The sequence below is a fragment of the Dipodomys merriami genome, unplaced genomic scaffold, assembly GCF_024711535.1.
Source record: "Dipodomys merriami isolate MVZ:Mamm:240054 unplaced genomic scaffold, mDipMer1.0.p SCAF_14, whole genome shotgun sequence".
Lineage (NCBI taxonomy): Eukaryota > Metazoa > Chordata > Mammalia > Rodentia > Heteromyidae > Dipodomys > Dipodomys merriami.
This window is the reverse complement of record NW_027202715.1, coordinates 19164116-19190910: the sequence shown is the minus strand read 5'-3', so window position 1 is coordinate 19190910 and position 26795 is coordinate 19164116. Positions and strand designations below refer to the sequence as shown.

Genomic DNA, 26795 nt, shown 5'->3' with positions numbered 1-26795 from the left:
CTGTCCTAGGGAGCAGGCCGGCCTGTGGGTTGGATAGTTGAGGCCTTGATAGCAGAACAGCCCTCTCCGCACCCCACCCTCAGCTCATTTTAACTCCCTCCTGGCATCAGAAACTGAAAAAGGAGATGGGAGGACTTTGCTGCCCATTACCTCACAGGAGACCAGGCCTGTCAGTTCCCACTGTAGAAGGGCGCCTCCTATTAGCCCAACCTCAAGCTCTGTTTTGATTTGTGTCCTAGCTTCTTGCAAACAAAGCAGATTGTTCCTGCTTCATACATTCCCATGTGATATGGGGTGGGGGGGAGAGGACGCAATAATAATCAATAAAAACTTCCTTCTTTTTGGTAGTAAAGGGGTTTGAATTCAGGGTCTTATACTTGTTAGGCAGGTATTTCACCACTGAATCATGCCTCTAGGCATTTGTTCCACTGGTTATTTTTTAAGATAAGGTCTGGTCTTCATCTCTGGACACATGCCTGGGCTGCATTGTAGCTAGGATAACAATTATATGCCATCATACCCAGCTCTTAGTTAAGAATTTTTTCCAGTCTGGTTGGCCTGGAACCATGATTCTCTTAATCCTAGCGTTGGGGGGAAAAAATAAAAAGTTCTTTGTTTTAAAAGTAACAGAGTAGAAGTATAGAAAAAAAAAACCATTGATATTGGAGCAAACACTCAAGCTCAGACCATACCAGTGCAGAAAAAAGAGGGGAGAGAAGGGGAAGGGAGGGGAAGAGAAAGAAATATGCCTTTCAAATCTGCATTTTTCCACTGATAATTAAGGCCCAGGTAAAGGAAACATGGCAGGCTATTCTGGGCCTGTGTCTGGCTCTTGACCCAAAATCCTTACAATATGTTGGCTATGCCGCTGAGAACACTATAGAAATTCAATATGGGTTCTAAACATATAGAACAGAACACTCCTGTGTTCTGTCCCTTAAAAAAAAATCCTCAGGGCTCAAGTTGTAATTACTGCATGGCCCTAAAAAGATCCTGTACTAAAGCTTGCTGCCTAAGTCTATCACACACAGATCCAGAGACCCCTGCTGCTGGGGAGGATGGGAAGGCCAGGTTTAACAACTGCAAGCTCTGAGTCCTGGCTGTTTCCTGACCTCCCTGAAGGAAGGACAGGATACCGTCAAACCCTCTACTGTTCTCTGCAGGTAAAGCCTTGGAGAAGGCCGGGGGCAAAGAGTTTTTGGAAACAGTAAAGGAGCTTCGCAAATCTCAAGGCCCTTTGGAAGTTGCTGAAGGTAAGGGTGAGCCTGGGCCTTGTTCCCAGTGGGGCCCCACTCCACACATCATACACATATTCCACATGTGCAGCACAACACACTAGAGCTAATCAGACTCCTGTCTGACCATTTGAGTGGCCCAGGCAGACCTTGTCATATGCTCTGGGGACTAGAAAGTGTCCAATGTCCACATGCAACCTCTTCCCCAAAAGGTACAATGGGTTGGTGTGTGTGTGTGTGTGTGTGTGTGTGTGTGTGTGTGTGTGTGTGTGTGCATGTGCACGTGCATACAGATTAATGGAGTGTGGGCTTGGTTTGGTAGTGTCCCCAGGAGACATAGAAGAAAATGTAATTTATGTCTAGAAGGACTCAGCTTTAAGCAGGCTGATAACAATTATTTTTATTAAAAGATGTGAAAGCTGGTAGCCAGTGGCTCATGCTTGTAATCCTAGCTACTCAGCAGGCTGAGATCTGAGGATCATGGTTCAAAGCTAGCCTGGGCAGGAAAGACTAAATAACCACCAAAAAGCTGGAAGTGGAGCTGTGGCTCAAGTGTTAGAATGCTAGCCTTGAAAATAAAAAGCTCAGGAACTGCACCCAGGCTATGAGTTCAAGCTCCAGGGCCAGCACAAAAGATAGAATGCAGGAAGGCAGAAAGAAAGAAGGAAGGAAAGAAAGAAAGAAAGAAAGAAAGAAAGAAAGAAAGAAAGAAAGAAAGAAAGAAAGAAAGAAAGAAAGAAAGAAAGAAAGAAAGAAAGAAAGAAAGAAGAAAGAAAGAGAAAGAGAAAGAAAAAGGAAGGAAGGAAGGAAGGAAGGAAGGTAGGAAGGAAGGAAGGGAGGGAAGGAAGGGAGGGAAGGAGGGAGAGAGGGAGGGAGGGAAGCAGGAAAAAAAGAAAAAGTTAGCTTGGCAAAAGGAGGCTAACCACAGCCAAGCAGGGTCATCCTGCTCCACAGAGGGGCCTCCAGGCCTCCATGTCCCCCTCTCCCCCACCCCGTCATCACTATTCATTCTGAACGAGAACATAGTGCTGCTAGCGAACAAATCTCCACAGTTACTGAGTCAAGCCTCCCAGGCACGACATGCCAACTGCTTCACTGGTATTTGGTGGACAGGCTCATCCTGTTTGGTTGCACACAGTACCCACTGGGCACAGGCAAAGCCAGGAGCTATAGACTTACCTGCCTGATTCCAGCCCCCAGACTTGCTCTCCACCCATGCCCGCAACTATGTGGACATTGTATCTTTCAAATTAATCTTTCTGGTTTTGTTGTTTGGTTTTGTTTTCTTTCCTTTTTTTTTTTTTTTGGGGGGGGGGGTCCGGTCGTGGGGCCTGAACTCTGGGCCTGGGCACTGTCCCTCAGCTCTTCAGCTCAAGGCTAGCGCTCTACCACTTGAGCCATAGTGCCACTTCCGGCTTTTTTCTTTTTGCTTATGTGGTGCTGAGGAATCGAACCCAGGGCCTCAGGCATGCAAGGCAAGCACTTTACCACTGAGCCACCTTCCCAGCCCCATTGTTTTTCTGTTGTTGGTGGTGGTGGTCATGGGGCTTGAACTCTGGGCCTGAATGCTGTCCCTCAGCTCTTCAACTCAAGGCTAACACCCTTCCACTTGAACCACAGCGCCACTTCCAGTTTTCTGAGTGGTTTATTGGCGATAAGAACCTCATGGACTTACCTGTCCAGGCTGGCTTTGAACCCTGATCCTCAGATCTCAGCCTCCTGGGTAGCTAGGATTATAGGTGTGCACCACCGGCGCCCAGCTCAATTTTTGTTTGTTTAATTGGTTGATTGGTGGTGGTAGTTGGCTATACTTAAGACATACCTTCATCCCTGTTTTCTTTCTCTTTTTTCTTTTCTTTTTTTCTGGTGCCAGTTCTAGGGCTTGAACATGATTGTTTGGGGGAGGTCACTAAACAACCTACCACAACATGACTTCCATGTGTCCCCACAACCAGATGTGGGACTAAGTTGTACCCAGAGCCCATTGGTGGCCACATAAGCGTGAGACATTGTCACAGACTGCACTTTGTCCCCCCATGAATCTATCAGGTGCCCCTGTGAGGCTCTGCTTGACTTCCTGGCTTAAGTACACTTAGGGAATCACCTGCTGGTTATTTTCTTGCCCATGTCCCAGCTGCCATCAGCCAATCCAGTGGACTTGCGGCCAAGTTTGTCATCCACTGCCACATCCCCCAGTGGGGCTCCGACAAATGTGAAGAGCAGCTGGAGGAGACCATCAAAAACTGCCTGTCAGCAGCCGAGGACAAAAAACTAAAGTCCGTTGCCTTCCCGCCCTTCCCCAGCGGCAGGTAGGATGTGGTTCCCGAGCTGATGGCTTCAGCATTTTTGCTGGGCACCAACTACTCCTCAACACATTTATCCTTGCTCTGCCCATTCCAGAGCCCACGGCCAAGGCCTAGCACAGCCAAGCACAATAGCCTGGCAACAGGGTGAGAAACCCAGTTTCCACCTTCCACACATCCAGAGGCCTTCTCTCAGCTGCAGAGAGATACCATGATCAGAGGCGAGGTGGCATGTATGTTGTTTTTCTGTGCCAGTTCTGGGGCTGGAACTCAGGGCCTAGCCACTGTCTTTGAGCTTTTGTGCTTGAGGCTAAAGGGATATCACTTGAGCTACAGCTCCAGTTTTGGCTTTTTGGTAGTTAACTACCAAAGAGTCTCATAGATTTTCCTGCCTGAGTTGGCTTCGAATTGTGACCCTCAGGTCTCATCCTCCTGAGTAGCACACAGCTATACAATGCTGAACTGCCAGAGGTTTTTAGGAGCACCTACTTGGGTCAGGAGACCTGCCAGCCTGGTAACCTTGGCTAGTGGCATAGTATCTGTTAACGTGGCACCTCTGAAGAGAGCATCACTCCTGTTCCCAGTGAGGCCCCTCACACCATTAGGACCTGGTAGCGCTGCCCCTGGGCTAAGGACAGTTACAGCAGTGGGACTTGGGACAAAATGACATGGCTCTCCTTTTGCTTTGGCACAGAAACTGCTTTCCCAAACAGACGGCCGCCCAAGTGACCCTCAAAGCCATCTCGGCCCACTTTGACGACTCAAGCGCGTCCTCGCTGAAGAACGTCTACTTCCTGCTCTTCGACAGTGAGAGCATCGGCATCTATGTGCAGGAGATGGCCAAGCTAGATACCAAGTAGGGCCTCCAGCACCAGCAGGGATGGAGAATCGACTCATGAGAGTGGGGTTTTATTTTTTAAAGCAACAGGGAAGGGTGTTGGCAGGGGAGCAGAGGGCAGATGAGGGGTCGTGGGTAGCCAGGGAGGAGCAGACCCTCCCAAGGAAGGAGCCCTTTGCATTATCTTGTCTTTACAAAGGGCCTTGGCTATAATTTTCCAGGTCTCCACCAGGGAGTTTTTCCATGTGTTTTCTTCCTGTTTTAGAACTTTTTTAAAAAAAAAACAGACCTCATTTTAGATTTATAGCATTGACTTTTACACTCTCTCTCTCTCTCTCTCTCTTTCTCTCTCTCTCTCTCTCTCACACACACACACACACACACACACACACACACACACACACTCCACAAAACCTTTCCAGGATTCTTAAATCTTTCGTTCCTCCTTTTACTGAGGGAAGATGATATGAGAGGGACATGGGTCTGTTGGCTATCTCTTTCCTACAGGGAAGAGAAGAAAGGAAAGAGATTTCATGGGTGCTTTTCTCTTGTTTTAGAGCCCCCTCCTCTGACCTCTGACCCCTATAATATCTGTAACTCTCCTCAAGTTTTTTTGCTCTGGGCTTTCTTGTTTATTTCATTTTGTTTTTTAAAGAAAAAGAAAATGAAAGGGAAAAAAATAAAAGATTCAGTGTCTTTCTTATTATAAATTCTTTTTTTATTGCAAGCTTTCCTTCATTCTTAAAACTGTTCCCTTGGACAGATACTTCTAGACTGTTTGTATGTAAATAACAAAAGGCAGTGGGGTGTAATCCTAGCTACCCAGGAGAGGCTGAGATCTGAGGATCAAAATTTGAAGCTAGCTCAGGCAGGAAAGCCCATGAGAGTCTTCTCTCCAATTAACTACAAAAAAGCCAGAAGTGAAGGTGTGGTTCTGATGGTAGGGCACTATCCTTGAGCAAAAAACCTCAAGGACACTGCTCAGGCTCTGAGTCAAAACCCCAGAACTGGCGTGCGCGCACACACACGCTGGCAATGGGTCCTGCCTTTGGGTAGAAGCCTGCTGGATAGGGTCCCCAGGGCAAAGCTGTGGACAAAGCCACATGTGGGCTACCAGCCTCTGGGACAGAAGCACAAGTTTTACTGAGACCTGGGCAGACTTGGTGGGCACCAGTGACTCACACAATCTTAGCTACTCAGGAGGCTGAACTCTAGAGGACTGCAGTTGGACCATCCTATCAAGCACAAAATACTGAGTTCAAACTCCATCAAACACTACTACATTAGAAAAAAAAATCTATATAAATGGAACAAAGAACCAGTGGGGCTAGTCCCCAAAGACTGTCCCAGGAATCACCTCAGAAGTGTTCAGAGATCAGCAGAACCAGGCCTGAATTTATTCAGATGATCTCCATTTAGCTGAGGCAGTCCAAAAGAGGCTTCTCCATATTAGAAGGTCCCTCTCAAATACAGAATTCATTTGTATACCTAGCCAAGTCAGTGGAAGACATTACCACCACCAGGCTGAGCCTGCAAACCAGGGATAGGGGTTGACCAGGAAAACAAGCACAAAACCAAAAAGTCCCTGGGATTCTCTTCACCTCCCCCAGAATTGCTAGAGCTTCATACAAATTTGCTTGTAAGTCTCTCTTGTCTGTTTCTGATCTCCCCTCAACACTTCCTCATTGTCGTTTTTATATGAGTTGCATTCCCCAGAAACATTAGGGTAGCCTGCGGGCTGCTCTCAGCAGCCTGAATGCACTCATGACACCTCCTCACAGGTGATCTGCCTTTCCTTAAATACATCAGCAGCCCACACAGCTTCACAAAACCTCACCATGGCTAGCCAGAACAAACTGCGTCTAGCTCTTCTTAAATATGCCTATGGTACACAGTTAGGACTGAAAACAGGAGAAATAGAAAGGCTCACAAAGATGCAAGAAGATAGAGACTAGTCAGGTACAGCGGTATATACCTGTAGCCCCAGCAACTAAGGAGACTGAGACAGGAGGATGCTTGAGCCACAGTTTATAGATATTGTGTCCAAAATATAAAGTACAAACACTAACTTAAAACTAGAGTTTACAATAAGGCTTACTAACACCCTGCTTATTGTCTGAGCTTCCTCAAACCCATCTGAGGGAAAGGCTTGGGGTTCAGGCCAGTTCCCTTTCTTAGCTGGTCCCACCTACAGGCTCTCCTTCCTGTCCTCACAGACAGATCTCTGCCCAACCCTGAACACCACACTCAAGCCCCAACACACACACACACACACACACACACACACACACACACTCTCTCTCTCTCTCTCTCTCTCTCTGCAGAGGAGCCTGAGGGGCAGAAAGCTGCCTGCATCTTCCCCAAGACCTTGCCAGCTGAGCAGCAAACAGACCTTCAAACAATTCATTCTTTTAATGTTCCCCTCTCTACTCTCTCTCTCTCTTAACTTTTTGGTTTCATACAAGTAATTCTTTCAGACAGGACATTATCTCCTGCCCTTTGTCAAGAGGCCCATTGCCCATCTGTAGCAGTGCCGAGCCTTCCATCTGGCCTCCCCGTCAGGGTGGAGACTGCCGCATGGTTTTCCAGCTTGTAGAGATAAACAGGTCTCTGCTCTTAGCCAGCCGAACCATGAGCCGACCCACGTAGAAACCACTGATCTGGCCCACACCATCATTTCTGCCCATGGTCAGGAGGAAGGTCAGTGCACCTGCAGGACAGAGACACAGCACAGAGAAGAATCCACTTACAGCCATGGCCTGCAATTTCTAGAGTGTATACTTTTCCCTTTCCCTCCAGGGCAGGAGTTGTGTGATTTTTAGGGAAGCAGTATCCTAGGGCTTAGGGGGACTTAGTTTGCTTTTTGAGCTAGAGTTTCAATATATAACCTAGACTGGCCTTGATCCCCCTGCCTCAGCTTCCCAAGCATGGGTATTACATGACTTTTTTTGTTTGTTTTATTATGTGCTAGTCCTGGGGACTAGCACTCAGGGCCTGAGCTTTTGTTATCAAGGCTAGTGCTCTACTACTTGAGCCATAGCTCCACTTCTGGCTTTTTGGTGGTTAATTGCAGATAAAAGTGTCATACACTTTCCTGCCCAGGCTGGCTTTGAACTGCAATCCTCAGATCTCTGCCTCAAGCAGCTAGGATTACAGGGCAGGCCAATGGCACCCCAGCTAGTGGTTACTTTTTTTTTTCTCTGTCAGTCGAGGAGCTTGAACTCTGGGCCTGGGTGCTGTCCCTCAGCTCTTCAGCTCAAGGAGAGCACTCTACCACTTGAGCCACAGTGCCACTTCCAGTTTTCTGGTGGTTAATTGAAGATAAGAGTCTCACAGACTTTCCTGCCCAGGCTGGCTTTGAACTAAGATTCTCAGATCTCAGCCTCCTGAGTAGCTAGGATTATAGGTGTGAGCCACCAGCACCCGGCTGCAATTTACTTTTAAAGAGCCTTAAAGGGAGTTATTTGTGTCAGCACTATGGTCTAGTGGCTGGTCATTTTCCCCATGTGATGCTCACTCCCCATACCTGGTTTGTAGGCCTTGAGGGGCCTCTGTTTTATAGAGTTGATGATGTTGGCCACAACAACGTTGGCATGGAGGCCAGCATGATAGGCCATCTTGGGCTCCTTCACGTCGGCACAGTCACCAATGGCATAGATATTGTTGTAGCCCTCCACCTGGAGGAACTCATTCACTCTCAGAGAACCATTTCCAGCCAGTCTGCTCTCTGCAGGACAAGACACACCCAGATTAAACCCAAGGAGCCACACTCAGTAGCAGGCCACAAGGGGGACGAGTCCTGGGTGCTGGTCCAGACACCTGAGAGGCACATGTTCAAGAGGTGACCTTTCCACCTGCTGTGGTCCTGCCCAAAGTCCTCACCTCACACCCTCCTGCAAGGTCAGGCATGGAAATCCAGGTGGACACAGGAAAAACTCAGTTAACTGGGTCTTAAATTCCTCTTTGGACACAGATCAGAATTTTACAATAAATGCAGGACTTTCATAAATGATAAGTAACTTATCATGAAAACACATGAGGGCAATGGGATGCTAATTCTAGGCTCTGGGTCCATGATTAGTCCTTGATCCCACTCCTGCTGGATGCAAGCAGGAGCTCCTGGCCCAGAAGCAATATTCAGGAATAAATGACAAGGACATGAGGACACCAAACAACCACAGGACCTGGCCACTGAGTCTCTTGCTCTAACAAATCAACCCACTCCCTCCCACCTCCAGGCAGCTAGACACTGAGCTATAAGGCTATAATAAGGCTATAGCACCATCCCCAACCCCCAAAACTCTCATTACAAACTGTAACCTGAAGTAGCCAAATGTTTCTATCCAAATTTGGAGAGGAAGACACTTTTGCATAAAAGGCCTGACCCAGGATTTACCACTAGGGGGCACCCTAACTTTAGAAGATTCTGGTGTGCTTGGTCACCTTGAGCTAGGGCCATCATAGAGCAGAGGAAAGCTCAACAAGAAGGGACTCTGGCTTGCATTTAAACTTCAAAGTTACCATTCATGATTTAAACAAGTGAGCCTCTGAAGTGAGGGGGAAAGGCAAGGAAGTGTTGATTCAGGAGGCATCCTGAGGATTGCTGGAGAGTCGGCTGCCTGCTTACCAAAGGTGCTGCAGTAGGCAGAGCTGTTGATCTTGACACCGCTGCAGAGAATCACTAGGTTGGTGGCCACCTCTGTGCCCTTGTCCGTCTGCACCTTGATGTACTCCCGATACTCGTTGAGAGGCAGCTCCTCCAGGTTGATCACCCGCTCACCTGTCAGGGGTTCCATGACCAGGAGCCTGGCAAAGGCTGGCACCACACCGTAGCTGACCATAGTCAAGCCAGGGCTGTCCCACAAGTCCTCCCTCCACTCCATATTCCCACCCAGTCCTGTCTACAGTCCACTCTCCTGCCCCAGGAAGCACACAGGTGAATACCCTGCCCCAGAGGATGCAACTGGAGGGGAGTTTTCCAGAGAGTCACCAGAGGGAAGTAAGACCGTTTCCCTGGAAGTGCTTGGAAAAACTACTCCACAGAAGGCCTCAAGCCTGACTCTGGATGTCAGCTTTCTCCTCCCAGCACACCTCCCACCAAGTTTTAGGGCAGGTAGCTTCAGAGAAGCTGGGATAGTATCCAGGCCCTGAGTTCAAGCCCAGGACTGCCCCCTCCCCCCCCAAAAAAAAAAAGAAAAGGAAAAAAGGTTGTGACGGGTGGGAAGGACTTATACATGCCTCACCTTCTTCCACACAAAGCACGAGGGAGTTAATCGTGGATGTCCCACTGCTGGGATTAGAATTCCTCTAAAATGCTAGATGCTTCTCCCACTACCTGTTCTGGACAAAATGTCTGCCACTCAAAATATAAACCAACAATCCTCTCCCCGCTTGCACATAGACATCAAAACTCAGGACAAATCCTTTAGATGCACTTTAAAAAATTAATTCAGAAAATAGGTATCACCTATCTGATTAGCACTGTTGCCTTGTTGACTTTCACCTCCTGGATGAGGAGCCTCACACTGGCTTTGATGCTTGACTCTATTACCTGTGCTTTGTGCTGAATCCAACACACAATGGGGAAGACATGGGCCCTGCTGCTGGAAGCCCTGGGCAAGCCCCTGGGCCACCTTAGCAGACCAGGAAAGGCAGAGGGGTGAGGTCACATGGAGGAGTGAGGTCACACGTACTCAGCAGTAGCTGCACACCCTTCCGGAGGAGGATCTCCTTCACTTCCTGCCGCACACAGGGCAAGAGCTCCTTGTCAGCCAGGGGCACTTGGGAGTGAATGAGAGTGACCTAAGGACAAAAGGACCCAGAAGATAAAAGGGAATGCAAGTCTCTGGCTCACATAAACACCCACCATCCCCTTCCCCCATCCTCCAGAGAGACCAGAAAAGCTGGAGATTAAGTTCATAATCCATCAGGCCTACACGATGCCTCTAGAAACTCCCTACAGGGTTTGGATAGCTCCATGTGCCAAGAGGATGGTACGCTCCACATCCAGAGCATAAAAGCCCCTGAATTCAGGACCCTTCCTACCCTTGCACTAGGAACCTCTTTACCTGACCTTCCATTTGTATTCTGTAAACAAACCTCTTTCTTTAATCGCAATAGTAAGTCCATTTCTCCTAGGTTCACATTAGCCACCCAAGCACAGGGTCATAAAAATTCTCAATTAGAATCTAGTCAGACAGGAGTATACCTAAGTTGGGGACCACTACTCATGGCTGGCATCTGACTTGAGGCCAATATTATAGAACGAAGCCCTTGATCTACAGGGTCAGGAGCTAACTCCTCAGTGTCACAGCTGAACTGAACTGCAGGACCCACAGCTCCTCTTGGAACACTGATATGTAAAAAAGTCCTACAGCAGTGTTATTCTTGTGGCTTTATCCCATTCAGTTCTCATCAATCAAAATGAATAACCTTTAACTATACCAATCGCTCATAATTTCCAACAATCTGTCAGAAAATAGCCATAGAAATAAATTAAGTGTAGATTGATTTTTTTCCTTTCAAAACTAAGCACTCCCTCGGGATGAATAGAAGCATCCACAGTGTCTGCGTGGCTCTTAGAAGCTGTGTGCATGTGCAGCGGGCCAGCTGCAGCTAGCAGGCCCTTTGCTGTCATCACAGCCCACCAGCCCAGAGGAGGCCAGTTCTTCCCTTTCTGAGTGCCATGCAGGTTCTCTACCCCTCAAGCATTAGAAGGGCCAGGACAGAGGCACTGCTGTTTGGGCAGTGAGGGACTGTCCTGGGGCTTCCACCACTGACCAGAGCGTGGACCATCACATGGCTCTCCAGAGCAAGGACGTGCCCATCAGGAAAAACACCAAGAAGTCAACTGAGGATGACCTTGTCCAAACTGGCTGACAGCAAGAAGAGGACATCGAAGTCTAGGTTTCATGATAAAGACCAGAATTCTAGGGGGACATGAATAGCCATCTTTATAAGACATCAAGCCTGGGCCAGGCACCGGTAGTTTCATGCCTGCAATCCTAGCTACTCAGGTGGCTGAGATCTGAGGATTGTAGTTTAAAGCCAGCCTTGGCAGGAAAGTCCGTGAACTCTTATCTCCAATAAACCACCAGAAAACCAGAAGTGGTGCTGTAGCTCAAGTGGTAGAGCACTAGCCTTAAGCTGAAGAGCTGAGGGACAGCCCAGAGTTCAAGCCCCATGGGTGAGGGGGAAAAAAAAAAAAAAAAGACCAGCCTGGGGCTTGATCTCCTCCTCTCCCTGGATGAGGGCAACCTCAGAGCAGCACCACGGAGCTGTAGGATCCTAGCTCTCTAGGAAAAGGTCCTGCAGAATCTCACTATAACACAAGGTGGGAAACACATTGGCTGTATGTGGAGCTCCAGCCTCTGAGACCTGCGTAAACTCCTGAAGCTCATCAGGAAAAGCAGAAGCAGTTGGCCACATGAAGTTCATAGCCCAGGTGGGAGACTCACCTCTTTCTCAGGGTATTCTGTCTTAATTTCTGCTGCCATCTCCACTCCCGCAGAGCCACCTCCCACCACCACGATGAACTGTGATCGCTGGACCTGGAGAAGAAGGGAACATGGAACCCACCTACACATCTACCCTCTGCCTGGGGCCGAGGGCCTACGAAGCTTAGAGAACTCTTTATGTTTGGGTTCCAAATGGGCCTATTCCTCCCCTTCTTGCAAAAATGCTGTGGAAACTGACTGCAATCAGGAGCTAAGCCTGCTCCGCCAATCACGAAGCCCCAGTGACAGGCCAGTGGCCACATCCCCAGGAATTTCTACCCAGTGACTCTCAGCACTCCAGCTTCATAGGCAGCTCTGAGCCCCTCCCACATAACCTCTCTGCTCTACCCCCCAGCTGCTATTCACACCAGATGCTCTCTGGCCAGCCCTGACTGCCCCCACGCCTGTTGCCACAGCTCACCTGCTTCACCATGTCCTCATAGGCCTGGATGGCAGCCTGCTGGCAAAATATATTACACTTGCCTGGGAACGGCCCAGTGCTGCCGGTAGCCAGGATAAGATGTGAGAAGGGCAGGGCCTGTGAAAGACAAGAAAAAGAAAGGTTAGGAGAGAACGGGGGGGGGGGGGGGGGGAGGATGCCTGGATATCTGCATCCAACACCAGGCCCCCAACCTGCCAAGGAGTAAGGGATAGAGAAGCCACTGGACACATGGAAAGCAGCCCCATTGGAAGGAAGTGAAATTACCAAACCAATGAGGTCAAGAGAGGACACTAGAAACCAGGAACCACCTAAGGAAGCAAAACACCTGGGCCACAGAGCCATGCTGGTAATGGGAGGTGAACCTGTCCAGCAGCACAGCAGGAGTAGAAGGGCGGAAGCAAAGGAGCAGGAAAACACTGGTAGGGAAAAAACAGGGTAAGGCGTAGTTTAGAATTTCCTGAGCATTTTATAAGATCTCTCTACCTACCCATCAAACAGGAAGAAAGGGAAGGATAAAGGAAGAGGAAAAGAGAGCTGTGTGTGCCATGGCAGCCCTTGGTTGATTTGGGCAAGAAAATCTGAAGTTCAAAGCTATCCTGGGCTATGGTAGCTCACACCTGTAATCCCAGTTAACTCAGGAGGCTGAGACCTGAGAATCAAGGTTCAAAGACAGCCCAGGTAGACAAATCCTAGAGATTCTTATCTCCAGTGGGAAGCCAGGGTGAAGTTGTGAAAGGTGTGACTCAAGTGATAGAGCACCAGCCTTGAGCAAAAAAAGGCAAGCAAGAGTGCAAAACCCCGAGTTCAAGTCCAATCTGGGCACAAAAATATATTTTTTTTGGGGTCCAATAGTGGGGCCTGAACTCTGGGCCTGGGCACTGTCCCTCAGCTCTTCAGCTCAAGGCGAGCGTTCTACCACTTGAGCCACAGTGCCACTTCCGGCTTTTTTCTTTTTGCTTATGTGGTGCTGAGGAATCAAACCCAGGGCCTCGAGCATGCAAGGCAAGCGCTCTACCACTGAGCCACCTTCCCAGCCCCAACACAAAAATATTTTTAAATGACAATATATCACCTACCACACTGAGCCATGGCAGAAATTAAATGAGATTCATATAAATGAATCAGACAATGCCTGGCATATAGGAGAGATTTATGAAATCCCTGCTGTGGCATCCCATGCCACTATGGTGGAGCCTTTGTTTACAAAGCTGCACCTGTCCAGCACCAGGCAGGGCAGGGAGGGCACAGAAGGCTCTCTCACACCTTGACAGTCCTCCAGAAAGCCCACTGATACCAGCGGACAGAGCCTGTGCTTACCTCACCACCCTGCAGCAGCACCGTCTGACTCTTCAGGTCTATCCCAACCACCTGGGCCTGCCGGAAGTTGTCCTTGAAGGTCACTGAATAGGAAATGAATGTCTTTTTGGCGAAGCCTGGGGAATAGATACAGAAAAGGTAGCATTATAGAACTAGGCAGAATCTTCCCTAAGCTATATACCAAGAGGCCAGAGCTAGGCTAGCCAGTGTACACCAGGCATTCGTGCCCCTAAAATGCCATCCAGCCCTTTGGTCTTTCAAAAAGCCCAAGCTCTTTAAAACTTTAGGGCTTTATTACAGTAACTGCTTAAGACTAGCAATCATCAGGGACTGGGGTGTGGCTTTCAGCCTTACAAAAAGTGCAAAGTACTGAATTCAAATCCCAGTACTATTCTCATAAAAAAAAGACCAGTGACCTTCAGGTTCTCTGAACTAAATCTAGCAGTGAAATGGTAGCATTTAGGTAACTTGCTCTCCATGAAAGAAAATCATTCTCAGTCTTGAAACCATATGCTCTGTAGTGACACAAACAGTCTCACAAAGGCAGCCACAAAGAGAGAAGGGAAGAGGGAGGAAAGGAAGGAAGAAGGGAGAGAGGCCACCTTACCACTCTCCACCGAGGCTCGGAGGGCTGCCACATTGTGATGAAAGGAGTCCTTCATGTCCACCAGCATGAAGGGGATGTTCAGCGCCTGTAGTTGGCTGGCAGCCGCAATCCCACCGAAGCCTCCGCCCACAATCACAACATGCAGAGCTCCGGTATCCACTGACACCTGGGACCCCATCTCCAACCAGACACTGCTGGGCTGGGAAAAAGACCATATTAGAGTCAGGGGAGAGAGGCCTGGACTGGAGTGACATGAGCCTCCCTTTCTAAATGAGGTGAATCTGCCAGGCACCAGTGGCTCACATCTGTAATCCCAGCTACTGAGGAAGCCGAGATTTGAGGATTGTGTTTCAAAGAGAGCTTGGGCAGAAAAATCCATGAGACTCTTTTCTTCCAGTTAATCACCAAAAGCCAGAAGTGGAGCTGTGGCTCAAGTGGTAGAGTAATAGCCTTGAGAAAAAGCTAAGGGACAGTGCCCTGGCTCTGAGTTCAAGCCCCAGTACTGCCTACCCTGAAAAGAAAAAGGTAAGTCTTTCATTAGTGGAATCTGAACTGACTTCAGAAGGAAGAGTAACTGATTTCAACCATGTTGCCAACCACCTTGCTCCCTTCTACAGGGACCTGCTGGTGTCAAGGCTATGTGACGCCTTCCAGAAATGCTATGTACCTATGGTCATGACTAATTTGTTTTTTTTTTTTGTCAGTTATGGGGCTTGAACTCTGAGCCTGGGCACTGTCCCTCAGCTCTTCAGTTCAAGGCTAGCGTTCTACTACTTGAGCCACAGGGCCACTTCTGGTTTTCTGTTGGTCTATTGGATATAAAGTCTCACAGACTTTCCTGCCCAGGCTAGCTTTGAACTACGATCCTCAGATCTCTGCCTCCTGAAAAGCTAGGATTACATGTGTGAGCCACCAGTGCCCGGCTATGACTAATTTTTTGCACGCATTAATTTGTTTGTATTCCATACGCTTCTTTTGAAGAGGGAGTAATGTTCATTCAACACATAGGGCATGTTCTTGCTGTGGATCCTGTAGCCTCACATTTGTATGAGGTCCCTGCTCTTATAAATGGAGAGAGTCCAAAGTCAAGAGCCAGGGGAAGTTAGGGAAGTGAACAGAAATGGTGTCATGACTGTGGGGAACTGGCCAGCACAAGCCACCTCTAAATGAAAATTAGTGTATTAATTATACAAAATAATGGGTTTCATTGACATTTTCATGCACATACACAAATGCTTCAATCACATTTACCCTCACCACCCACTCTATCCCTGCTGATCCCAAATAGTCCCCTCTATATTCATGCCTTTTTCATGTGGTATTTATTGGAGTCTGGTTTATTTCACTTAACATGATGATCTCCAGTTCCACCTATTTTCCTATAAATGTCACAACTGTGTTTTTCCTTGTAGGTAGATAACACTGTATTGTGCATTTACATAGAGCACCAGCCTGGAGCAAAATGCTAAGGGATAGCATCCTGGCCCTGAGTTCAAGCCCTAGTACTGCCTACTCTGAAATTTTAAAAAAATGGGGGAGAGGGGTTAAATCTTTTATTAGCGGAATTCAAAAGGAAGAATATGTGACTTCTACCCCCATTCCCAGCCACCCTGCTGAAGATACATGTATTCACATATATACATGTGTGTATATACACATACATATTTTCTTTACCCAGTCATCTGTTGCTGGGCACCTAGGCTGACTCCATGACTTGGCTATGGTGACCAACACTGTTATAAACATGAATAAGCAGAAACAGACCTTGATTCCTTTGGATATAGCCACAGTTATAGTATAGTTGGATCATATGGTAGGTCCATGTTTAGCTGTCTAAGGAGCCTCCATGCTGATTTCCACAGTGGCTAACTGCATGACACTCCCACCAATGGTGTATAGTCTCTACGGGGAAATGCTTCAAGACTGTGCTAAGCAAACACTGCAGCCAGATTCTTCCAGGCTCACCAGCTTGAGTGCAAAGCTGAGAGCAACTAGAGTAGAACAAGCGTGCCAGCTGTGATATGTGTTTCCTCCAAAACATGCACTGAAAACTTAATCACCATGTGGCAGTGGTGGGAAATGACTGCAATGGGAGGGTCCTGGGTCCTGAAGGTTCCACACCCATAGTATGGATTAATGCTGAGTGTAAAAGGCCTCTGGGTTTCAATTTTGATCTCTTTGTTGTCTCACTCTCTTTTGCAGCAGGAAGGGCCTCATCATATGCTGCCCTCTTGATTTTTTTGGACTTCGTGCTCACCCCAAACTACAGGAGGCTGACAAGTTCCCAACAAACTGAAAGAAAACAGTGGCTGAGTCTCAGTGGAGCTAAAATCTGGGAACCCTTGGCCCACAGCCAGAAGCAGAGGCCATCTGAGACAGAAGGAAGTGCTAGGCTAGGTCACTACAGCGGAACTGCTAAGCCTAGAGGCAAAAGGGAAAAGCAGCCAAGTTGCAGAGCTTGCCTAACCATACCTGGGAGGCTGGTACAGCACCTACAGTATCCCTGAGTCTGCCCCCATAGGAAGTTGAGAGGCTGGTCTGGGGCTGCAGCCATGGGGCTTGTCTCCAGCCCAGCTGAACCCCAGACAAGGACACTGTGGCCTTCAAACAGGCTGCAGATGCTGATGTGGGGGAAAACATGGAGCCTAAGAGAGGGAAATTAACCCTAGTGAAATCCCCAGGTGTGGAAGGCTTGCTGGGGATGATGGCTTCAGCAACAGGTGATCAAACATCCTCCTGCTTGCAGGAAGCCATACACAAGGGACCTGCAGTAGGTACCCAGGGGAGAAATAAAGCTCACACACAGACAGCAGCCAAGGGGGCTGGCTGGAAAGGGAAGCATCAAGGAAGGAAGACCTGGACTTGGAGGCCAGGGCTTCATGGGGGAGTGTACACTAGCCCCTCTAGGGAAGACTGAAAGACCACCCATTGTCTGATCATCACTGCAGTCACTTTCTGGGATGTTTTATTTTATTTTATTGCAGCTTCTGTGCTTCATTTAAGCACAAATAAAAGGCACATGTGAGCCATCTATTCCTTTTCTTCACTGCACAGCCTGGCATTGGGATTGGTGACTCTGATGGCCAGCTGGGCTGCTCTTTCCACGATGGCTTTTCAGTTCTTGGAGGAAACATTGTGGGCAATCTAAGCACAATAAGACTTGTTACACATGAGCAGCACTTCCAGCACCTTGATGTTGTGAACTAGGAACATCCAGAATCCACTGGGCAGCAGGTGCTTTGCCTGTTGCTCTCATAACCAGTGTTGGGCATCAAGATCTGGCCCTTGAATCTCCTCCACACCCTGTTGTCAGTGCCCCTGGGTTTCCACAAGTTATGCTTAATCTTGACTTATCGGTCTGACTGGTGGCAGATGAACTTCTTGGTCCTTTTATTGACAATCTTGGGCTTCACCAGAGGTCCGAGGGCAGCCATGATGCTTTGAGCAGAAGGAGAGGGCAGCTACTTTTATAGTTAGTGCCAAGGAAGAGGAAGGGGCTCTGGGATGTTTTAGTATACACAGGTTTCCAAAACATGGCTCCCTCCAAGATGGTTCCCAAGACAAGACCCCCAGAGGCAGTGTAACCTTCTCTACTCCAAGTCCTCACAAGGTTGTCCAGCACTGATCCCAAGCATTTGTCAGACTGAATCTGCCAAGTGGGTCTCAGGAGACTGTCTCCTGAGGGTTAGGACTAGGAGGGCTTAGGGACTTCTTAGAGGCCTGAGCAGGGCCTGGGAATTTGGGAGGCCAGAGATGGGGTATATTCGCCTGCCTTCTTCTGCATGGGCCCTTCTGGGGCTGTCAGACAATGATAAGATCAGGAAAACATCAAAAAAAATCCCACTTACAAGCTGGCTGGACACTAGCCCTGAGAGGGGCTACATAGCTTGAAAACTACTATGATCCATGACGGATTGGTCATATTGGACCATCAGGGTAGTTCTAGAACCCTGACGAGGAGGTGGGTCAGGACCTGTCCCAGCAGAGGTCAGGTGTAGATGAGAGGCCCAGAGGAAGGAAGGGAGGGAATGTGAGAAGTCCAGGGCATGTGTAGCAGAAAGGTAGAAAGGCCACAAGGACAAGGGACAGGGACCAGAACAGACACCACTGAAGTCTTGTCATGCCAGGAGAACAAACAAGCCTGACCTTGGCATATCATGGGGTCTCCCTCCCTGGGAGGAAAAAAAAATCAGGGACCCCAGCAGGCCAGTCAGGCATCCTGGTTAAACCAGAGATGAGGCCCCATTTCCCACAGTCCCTAGGATCATTGACCTGTCCCCCAAGAGCACATGAAGGCAAATGCTTTTCTAGGGTTCCCAGTGGGAGGTCTAAGGGGACCCAGGGTAAGCCCAGGAGTACAGACACCCTTTCTCACTGAGAGCTGCCTAGGCCTCTTCTGGAATCTTCTCTCTCCTCCACTGACCTCTGACACTCTCCTTAGTGCTTCTCCTCTACATTCCATCCCTCCCCCCACTGCAGCCATTGCCTAACTTGGACAGCAGATTTTCTTTGGCTCTCTTAGTTGTTAAGTTTGCCTAGTCTCCAAGGATGTCACATTCCCCTCTGTGGGCCATGACCTACTTTGCCAGACACCTAAACCAAGGACTTAGTGTCAGTACTTCTAGCTGCATACCCTGTAGGTTATGAATGAATGTTGGTGTGTTCTCACATGGCAGTAGGGATGGGTACACTTCAGTGAGAGACTCCATTAGTCCATGGAAGCAACCATTATATGGCCATACAGTGAAATTCTATAGCTATTTGTGCGCACGTGTGTGTGTGTGTGTGTGTGTGTGTGTGTGTGTGTGTGTGTGTGTGTGTGTGTGTGTGTGTGTGTGTGTGTGTGTGTTCTCATAAGGTCTAAATTCAGGGTCTTGATATTGTTCCAGAGTTGTTGTTTTTTTTGTTTGTTTTGCTTTGCTTTGCTTAATGCTAGTACACTACCACGAGTCACAGATCCACTTTTGGCTTTTTGGTAGGTAATTGGAGGTGAGCTTCACAGACTTTCCTACCTAGACTGGCTTCAAACTGTGATCCTCAGATCTCAGCCTCCTGAGTAGCTAGGATTATAGGTCTGAGCCACTAGCACTTGGCCTTTTTTTCTTTTTCTTTTTCTTTATGGTGGGGTTTGACCTCAAGGCCTGTGATCACAGCTGGTACCCTATTTTTTTGCGGGGGGGGGGTTGTCAGTCATGGGGCTTAAACTCTGGGCCTGGGCACTGTCCCTCCTCTTCAGCTCAAGGCTAGCACTCTACCACTTGAGCCACAGTGTCACTTCCAGTTTTCTGGTAGTTTATTGGAGATACCAGTCTCACTGGACTTTCCTGTCTGGGCTGGCTTTGAACTGAGATGCTCAGATATCAGCCTCCTGAGTAGTTAAGATTACAGGTGTGAGCCACCGATGCCCAGCTGGTACTATACTATTTGAACCTTGCCTCCAGCCCTATTTTTCACTGCTGATTTTAGAGAATAAGTCTTACAGACACTGCCCAGACTGGCTTTGAATTTCCGTTATCCAGATATCAGGCTTCTGAGTAGCTAGGATTACAGGCACAGGTGAGTCAGGAGCACCCAGCATAGCTATTCCTTTTTAAAAGGTAAAGACATTTTCACATGAAAAGTTTGTCTATGAAAAGGTCAGGCAAGCTGGGCACCAGTGGCTCATGCCTGAAATCCTAGCTATTTAGGAGGCTGAGATCTGAGGATCGCAGTTCAAAACCAGTCCCGGCAAGAAAGTCTATGAGACTCCTATTGCCAGTAAGTCACTCAGAAAACCAGAAGTCACACAGTGGCTCAAGTGGTAACCTTGAGCTAAAATTCTGAGGGACAGTGTTCAGGCCCTGAGTTCAAGTCCATGACTGACAAAAAAAGAAGAAAGAAAGAGTGAATGAATGAAAGGAAGGAAGGAAGGGAGGGAGGGAGGGAGGGAGGGAGGGAGGGAGGGAGGGAGAGAAAGAGAAAAGGTCAAGCAATAGAACTTGCCGCCGCCTCCTCCCTCCTCCCTCCTCCTCCTCCTCCTCCTCCTCCTCCTCCTCCTCCTCCTCCTCCTCCTCCTCCTCCTCCTCCTCCTCCTCCTCCTCCTCCTCCTCTTCTTCTTCTTCTCTTTGCCTATCATGGGGCCTGAACTCTTGGCCTAGGCGCTGTACCTGAGTTCTTCAGCTCAAGGCTAGCACCCTACCACTTGAGCCACAGCACCACTTCTGGCTTTTACTGCTTATGTGGTGCTGAGGAATCCAATCCAGGGCCTCATGCATACAAGGCAAGCACTCTACCACTGAGCCACTTTGTCTTATTCTTATAGGCAACAAGATAATGGTACTCTAGTACTGAAACAAACATACATACAACTGCTACCACAGTTAGCATTCCTGGCACTTTTACTACATTTTCACATGGAATTGGTATCAAATACCACCCAACTTGAATATATAACATTCTGTTTTCATTCTTAGCTATGACCATTCAGGCTGTGTCCATCTATAGTGAGTAATGCACTATGAACATGTGGACATGACTTGGAATAGCTGAGCCATATGGTAACTAGGTTGAAATTTTCTGAGACCTCCCAGGGAGGGAGTGCAATCCCAATCATATCTGCCTAGATTCAGGAATAGTACCTCAGAAAGCCCAAAGAACAGAAACCTAATTGTCCAGCAATTCCTAAGTCATTGTACCTCTACCCAATCCCCCAACACACAAAATGTGGTTTGCACTTGAATCTGCTCAGTCAGTCCTGTTTCTTCTCCTAAATACCCAGCCTGATCCCAGGGGGACTCTTCTTCAAGAATCACCCAGACAAGCCAGAACTTGTTGAGAGGTCAGGCCTCTGAAGACCCACAGTAGGAACCATGTGAGTTCTGAATTCCAAACAGAACACACAGCCTTTCAATTCGTCATGTATTACGCAGAAGGTAGATTTCAACATTGGTCCTTTGGGCAGCCATGTATCCAGAGTGGCCAAGATGCAAGAGAGCCACTACTGTGACTCAATGGGCTATGAATGCCCATCTAACACCTGGTAGAAGGGGAAGGGTAGCAACCTCCCTCCCTGAACACAAGTGGCCAGCTGAAGAATGGGTACTCCATGGGCAACCCTCTAGGGAACATACCCTAAATATGCCCTCCAAAGAGACCAACTGCTGCAAGGAACTCTGTCTTAAGTGGAGACAGTCTCCTTTAATGCCCTCAAGAGAAAGAAGCTCTGAGGCAGACAGGCTCACTGAGGTGCCATAGCCACTCCTGTGCCAAGCTATGTGTGCACCCTCCTCAGAGCCAGCCACTCTGTGGACCCCTCAACACTCTCATGATCTGCCACAGTGTGCAGCTGGAACCTGACTTCATTTCATCACCAAAGACCAGGCTGGCTCTAGAGTGCAAAGCCCAACAGCCCCACTCCCCCCCCCCCCCGCCCCCGACCTCCATCACTTCTGGGCTGTGTAGTAGTTCTGGACAAAGCTCCATTCTGGCTAGCCTGATGAAATGAAGGTTACAGGCAATCCGCCTTAAACGATTCATCTCTAAGAGCTCGAAGAATCCGGGGCATTTGCAGCCTGCTGGCAGCGGTTGCCTGGACGCGTGCTAGCGGGAACCTTTACGTCTGGGAAGCCTGGAAGTTCCCTCCCAAGCTAAGTCTGACTCTGCCCTGGGTCCGGCCTGCAGGAGCTCCGTCCCAAGCCCACCGGCCCCCTACTCACTCCCGGCAGTGACGAGCGGATTTCAGGGTCCCGTGGGAGCTCCGCTACGGTTGAACTAACAGTTCCACTTCACCACGGGGCCAAGCGGGGCTTCTGGTGCACCCCGAGTCCACTGGCACCCGGCCCTCGGACACCGGCCTCATTCCGCCTGAGACCTCTCAGGGTCGGGGCCACCCCTCCCCTTCGGGCCTGAACCCCTATTTCTCGGAAAGCTTAGCTGGTATTTAGGGGTCTCGGCTGGGGAACCCCTCCTCCCGGCGTTTTGATGGGGTACAGGGTGCTGCGGTCCCAGCCTGTTTCCTAGGCAACGGCCCCCTCCTCCTTAAACCCCGATTCCACGACCCGACCTCCCCACGCGGGGCGCGGCGTCTGCCTGACCCTGCTCCCCGCGCCCCTGCAAGCGAGAGGGGGGGGTAACCCGTCCCGCCGAGGCGCTGACCCCAGCCTCGCGACGAGGGTCCGCACGGTGACTTCACTTACCGGCCGCCTCCCGCCGCCCCCGCGCCCCCGCTCCGCCCGGCTACCGCCGCCGGCGCCTTCCGGAGCTGCCTGCCTCAGGCCCTTTGGCCTGGGCGGGGCCTAGCGGAACCCGGCGCCCCGCCTTTCCCGTCTGCGCCCCGCCCCTGCCGCTCCTGGAACTGACCTTGACCGCGAGCAAACTGCCTCGAACTTCGGAACAAATGCCCCCTAGATAGGCCGAAGTCTCCTCCGCGGCCAGACTGCGCCTCGTCCCCTCCGCCCCACAAGCCACGCCCGCCCGTCGCACACGGGCCCCCTCCAACTCCCATCTAGCCAGCCAGCGCCCCGCCCACTCTGCCCCCCACAAGCCCCGCCCATTTTGCGCCCAAGTCCCGCCCGTCCCACACGGGCCCCCTCCAACTCCGATCTAGCCAGCCAGTGCCCCATCTGCTCCACCCACACAAGCCCAGCCCAGCCCCTAGCCCGGCTCTACCCCAGCCCATCCCAGATACTTCTGTTGACACCTGTTGAGCTGCTCTGGGCTCACCCGCTAGGCTGTGGCGACCCTGGGTACCGTAACCGCCTCTTCGCTCCATGAAAATACGTAATTATTCGGCCAACCTAGCTGAGCACCTACTGCATGCCGAGCGCAGTGCTGGCAAAGGGATAGGATAATGGAGATTAAAAACAAAAGCGATTTTTGCTTTGGTGGACGCCATGAAAGCCCAGAGAAAAACAAGTGTGAGGGACAGCCCCAATCAGCACCAACCACAGGAATCAACAAGCTTGTCACTTGCAGGGACAAAGACTAGGGACCTAGAAAGGTGCAAAGACCTTCCTCCCAGAATGAAGAGTCAGCTCTGGGCAGACAGCAGGCAAGTGCCCTTTTTGTGTGCTAAGATCCAGAGGACGGACAAGGATCCCGAGCCAGCACATTTGAAGTTAAATCTAGAAGTATTCAAGCTAACAGTGAAAGATTAAAACCATCCCCGTCTTCTTTGTGGAGGAATGGAGCTGGTATCTCAACTTAAAAGGGCCTCAGCTCTTGCCCTCACAGCTGGCACTCTGCTACTTACTTGAGCCATGCCAACAGTTTGGCCTTTTGCTGGTTAGTAGAAGATGTAGTCTCACAGATTTTTTTGCCTTGGCTGACTTGGAGCTTCATCCTGTAGATGTCTATTTCCTGGGTCAGGCCTGAGCTACTAGCAACAGATAACCATCTCCATCTTCTTAATGTAAATATCAGCACCTACCTTAAGAGCTGTGAGGAGTATCCAGTGAGACCACTTATGTGAAGCCTTTTGTGTGCTGTCAGCCACACAGCAGCAACACATACATAGCCAGTGTTTTATATTACAGATTAGCCTGCCCATGTCCTGGCAGTTCATTGGTAGCTTCAGATTGACTCTCTCACCTTCCCAGTTTTGTACTTTTTTACATGCTGTGGTCAGAGATAAGACAGGGTAATAAAACAATGGCTCACACCTGTAATCCTAGCTACTCAGGTAGCTGAGATCTGAGGTATTTCACTGACACCAAGGAGGACACCTTAGACCTGCTCTTTGGGCACAGACTTCACTTTGCTAGATTGTGCCTGGCACTGACTCCAGTATCTGGTTCCCTTGTAATTCAATATTGTTTTCCAGGTGAATATTTTTTAAATTGACATAATTTGTGTCCGAAAAATCAGTGAGCTCAAGATTGTGTAATCAACACTACCTCCTATATATATAACTCTTGACCATCTTCATCATCACAAAAAGAAATCTCATATCCATCACAAGTTGCTCTCCATTCTTGGCTCATCCAGCCCCAGCCCTTGACATCCAGAAGGATTCTATTTTTCCCTCCGCTGAGGTGTACTAGGATTTGAACTCAAGTCCTTTGCTTTTAGTTTGTTTTTCAGATAGCATGTTAATTTTTCCCTCCAGACTGCCTTCTGACCAAGAGGATCTTCCTACCTCCACCTCCCAAGTAGCAGGAACCACTGGTGTGTGTACCATGGACATTTATTTCTCATTAAATGATCCCATCAGTACTCTTTGAAAATATACAGCTAAACCAGGCGCTGGTGGCTCACGCCTGTAATCCTAGCTACTCAGGAAGCTGAGATCTGAGGATCGAGGTTCAAAGCCAGCCCGGGCAGGAGAGACCGTGAGACTCCTATCTCCAATAAACCACCAGAAAACTGGAAGTGGCGCAGTAGCTCAAGTGGTAGAGCGCTCTCCTTGAGCTGAAGAGCTGAGGGACAGCGCCCAGGCCCAGAGTTCAAGCCCCACGGCCGACAAAAAAAAAAAAACCTGAAAATATACAGCTAATATTATTGAACATTAAGTGTTTGCGTACCTCCTTGAGTTCCTTTTCACACAGATCTTGTAGGGTAAGTTTTTCTTTCTGTTTTACATATAAAGACAGAAGCCTCTACAGACTTAAGAAAATCAGTTAGTAAAGCAGTGGGGTTAGCCTTGAGCAGAGGTTGAAACCATGATCCTGATGCCAGGATGTCCTTCAACAGGGCTGGAGTCATCCCTAAGAGAGCTAAAGGGCATGGAGCAGACAAAGCACAGTCTCAGTTGTGGTATCAAGCACATGTGACGCCTGCCCAGTTAGTTCCATGTAGCACAGAGGTGAATAGAGACATAACAGCCTTCCTGGGAGGGGGAAATGGTCTGGGGCTTGGGAAAGGAAGATATCCTTGGGCCTTCTCAGAGGAGCTGGGTCTGAGCCTGGATGGAAGAGGATCCACCTGGCAGAGTACAAGGGGTACACACAGAGATAAAGATGGAAGGGAGAAGAGAGAAGTGTGAGGTGGCTAAGCACCGGCCTCTGAGCATGGCATGTCAGGGGTGGAGAAATCCAAGTTTTAACACTTTTTTTTTTTTTTTTTTTGGTCTGTCATGGGGCTTGAACTCTGGGCCTGGGCACTGTTCTGAACTCTTCAGCTCAAGGCAAGCACTCTACCACTTGAACCACAGCGCCACTTCCTGAAATCCAAGTTTCCTGGTCACCACTCAGCCAAAGTGGCAGATAGAAGACAGTTGATCCAGGGCAGGGTCTCATGCAACTATCTCTGCCACTTCCAGAAAGCTTCTTACACTTCACTCCTCTTTGCCCACCCAGTAGCGCCCATAGCTTTGGAATTGAAAAACAGGGCTAACTACTGAACAAAGGACTTTTCTGGGTGCCAAAAGAAGTGGGAAGGTGTGGTGGTTGTGATAGTTGAACCCTGGCTTCCCCAGAAGCTTGCCTCTTGGAGACAGCAATGTAATGTCAAGTGGTAGAGTGCTAGCCTCGTGTAAATGAAGCTCAGGGACAGTGTCCAGGCCCTGAGTTCAAGCTCCAGGACTGGAAAAAAAAAATAGAGCCTGGATCCTTTGATCACTCTTGTATAAGAACAAACCTTCCCTCCTTATTCAGATACTACTTCAGACTTTACATGAACAGTAAATTTCTATTGTCTTCCGTCACCAGAATGAGGAGTCTATGTTTTTCTGCATTGTCCTAACTCATCTTAACAGCCTGTGGACCTGAGGCTCCAGACCCCTACGCTTATCAGTCATCCATCACTATCAAAGCAGGTACTATTAGACTTTCCCCGATCTGTGACATCACGCCACATCCCACACCCACCAGTCCTGCCTTAGCCATCCCCTGTATAAGGCCTGTATAACTGGTCCCAGGGCCTCAGTTTCACTCCTTTCTAGTTTTCTCTCTACCTACCACTCCCAGAAAAACCAAGTGGTTTTATCTTTCTTGTCCTACCTCTTGCTACTATCATCCTGGAACATCTTCCCTATTTCCAGTCTGTTTGGTGTTTCCTGAACTCTCCTGCCACAGTCATGAGTCACCTTGATGAAACCTCCCCCATCTTTGGGTGTCTGGACATAATCTCCACGCACAGAGCTGCCGTGCCCATGGTAAATGTACAGACACACCAATCTCCCCAGAATACCTGTGAGCACCTTGCTATCCACACATGTTGAAATAAACTCTAACCCCCCAGCTACCACTGATTTGCCATAAGCCTTCTCTCACTGGAACCTTGCCTGCTCCTAATCTGTAAAGGGAACAAAGCGATCACAGGAATGTTCTGTGGTTTTCCAGGGTGAGCATTCAACACATATGAGATATAAAGCACTCCTAGGCCATGCTCTTCCTGCTTGGATTAGCCCCTGCCTTCTCCAGATGGCATTCAATGGGCTGGTGAACATCCCCTCTCAGGGGCCCAGAGTACCATGCCATGCACATTCCTGAGGAGTTTGGTCTTGGCTCCTGAGTGTTACTCTGGCCTACTACCCTCTTGTTTTAGTTTTTGTGGTGCCAGAGAGGGAAGCCCAGGCTTCACACATGCTAGGCAAGTGCTGCCTACCCCCAGAGTTAAACTCCCAAACTCCCTCATTCTTT

General features: G+C 49.1%; 2 protein-coding genes across 5 annotated transcripts in view; one reads left to right on the top strand and one right to left on the bottom strand.

Annotated features, from left to right (window-relative positions):
* Macroh2a2 (macroH2A.2 histone) overlaps positions 1-5967 on the top strand; it is a 33845-nt gene extending 27878 nt beyond the window's left edge. The window contains exons 7-9 of the mRNA XM_070020933.1: positions 1164-1253; positions 3370-3544; positions 4233-5967. Of these exons, the coding sequence (XP_069877034.1) occupies positions 1164-1253; positions 3370-3544; positions 4233-4398 (431 nt within the window). The 3' untranslated portion in view covers positions 4399-5967. The remainder of the gene's footprint in view (positions 1-1163; positions 1254-3369; positions 3545-4232) is intronic.
* Positions 5968-6387: 420 nt separating this feature from the next.
* Aifm2 (AIF family member 2) lies at positions 6388-22670 on the bottom strand. Of its 4 annotated transcripts, none has more exons than XM_070020930.1 (9): positions 22576-22670; positions 14239-14437; positions 13632-13747; positions 12294-12410; positions 11834-11926; positions 10070-10178; positions 9004-9156; positions 7903-8103; positions 6388-7086 (listed from the first exon to the last, which is right to left on the bottom strand). In XM_070020930.1, exons 2-9 carry the CDS (start codon positions 14414-14416, stop codon positions 6935-6937), a joined length of 1119 nt encoding a protein of 372 aa, XP_069877031.1. In that variant the 5' UTR covers positions 14417-14437; positions 22576-22670; the 3' UTR covers positions 6388-6934. The 4 variants fall into 4 exon arrangements, with proteins under 4 accessions (XP_069877031.1, XP_069877032.1, XP_069877030.1 ...); XM_070020931.1 differs by having other exon boundaries at positions 14239-14432; XM_070020929.1 differs by lacking the exon at positions 22576-22670 and adding an exon at positions 22413-22494.
* Between the last annotated feature and the right edge of the window lie 4125 nt (positions 22671-26795).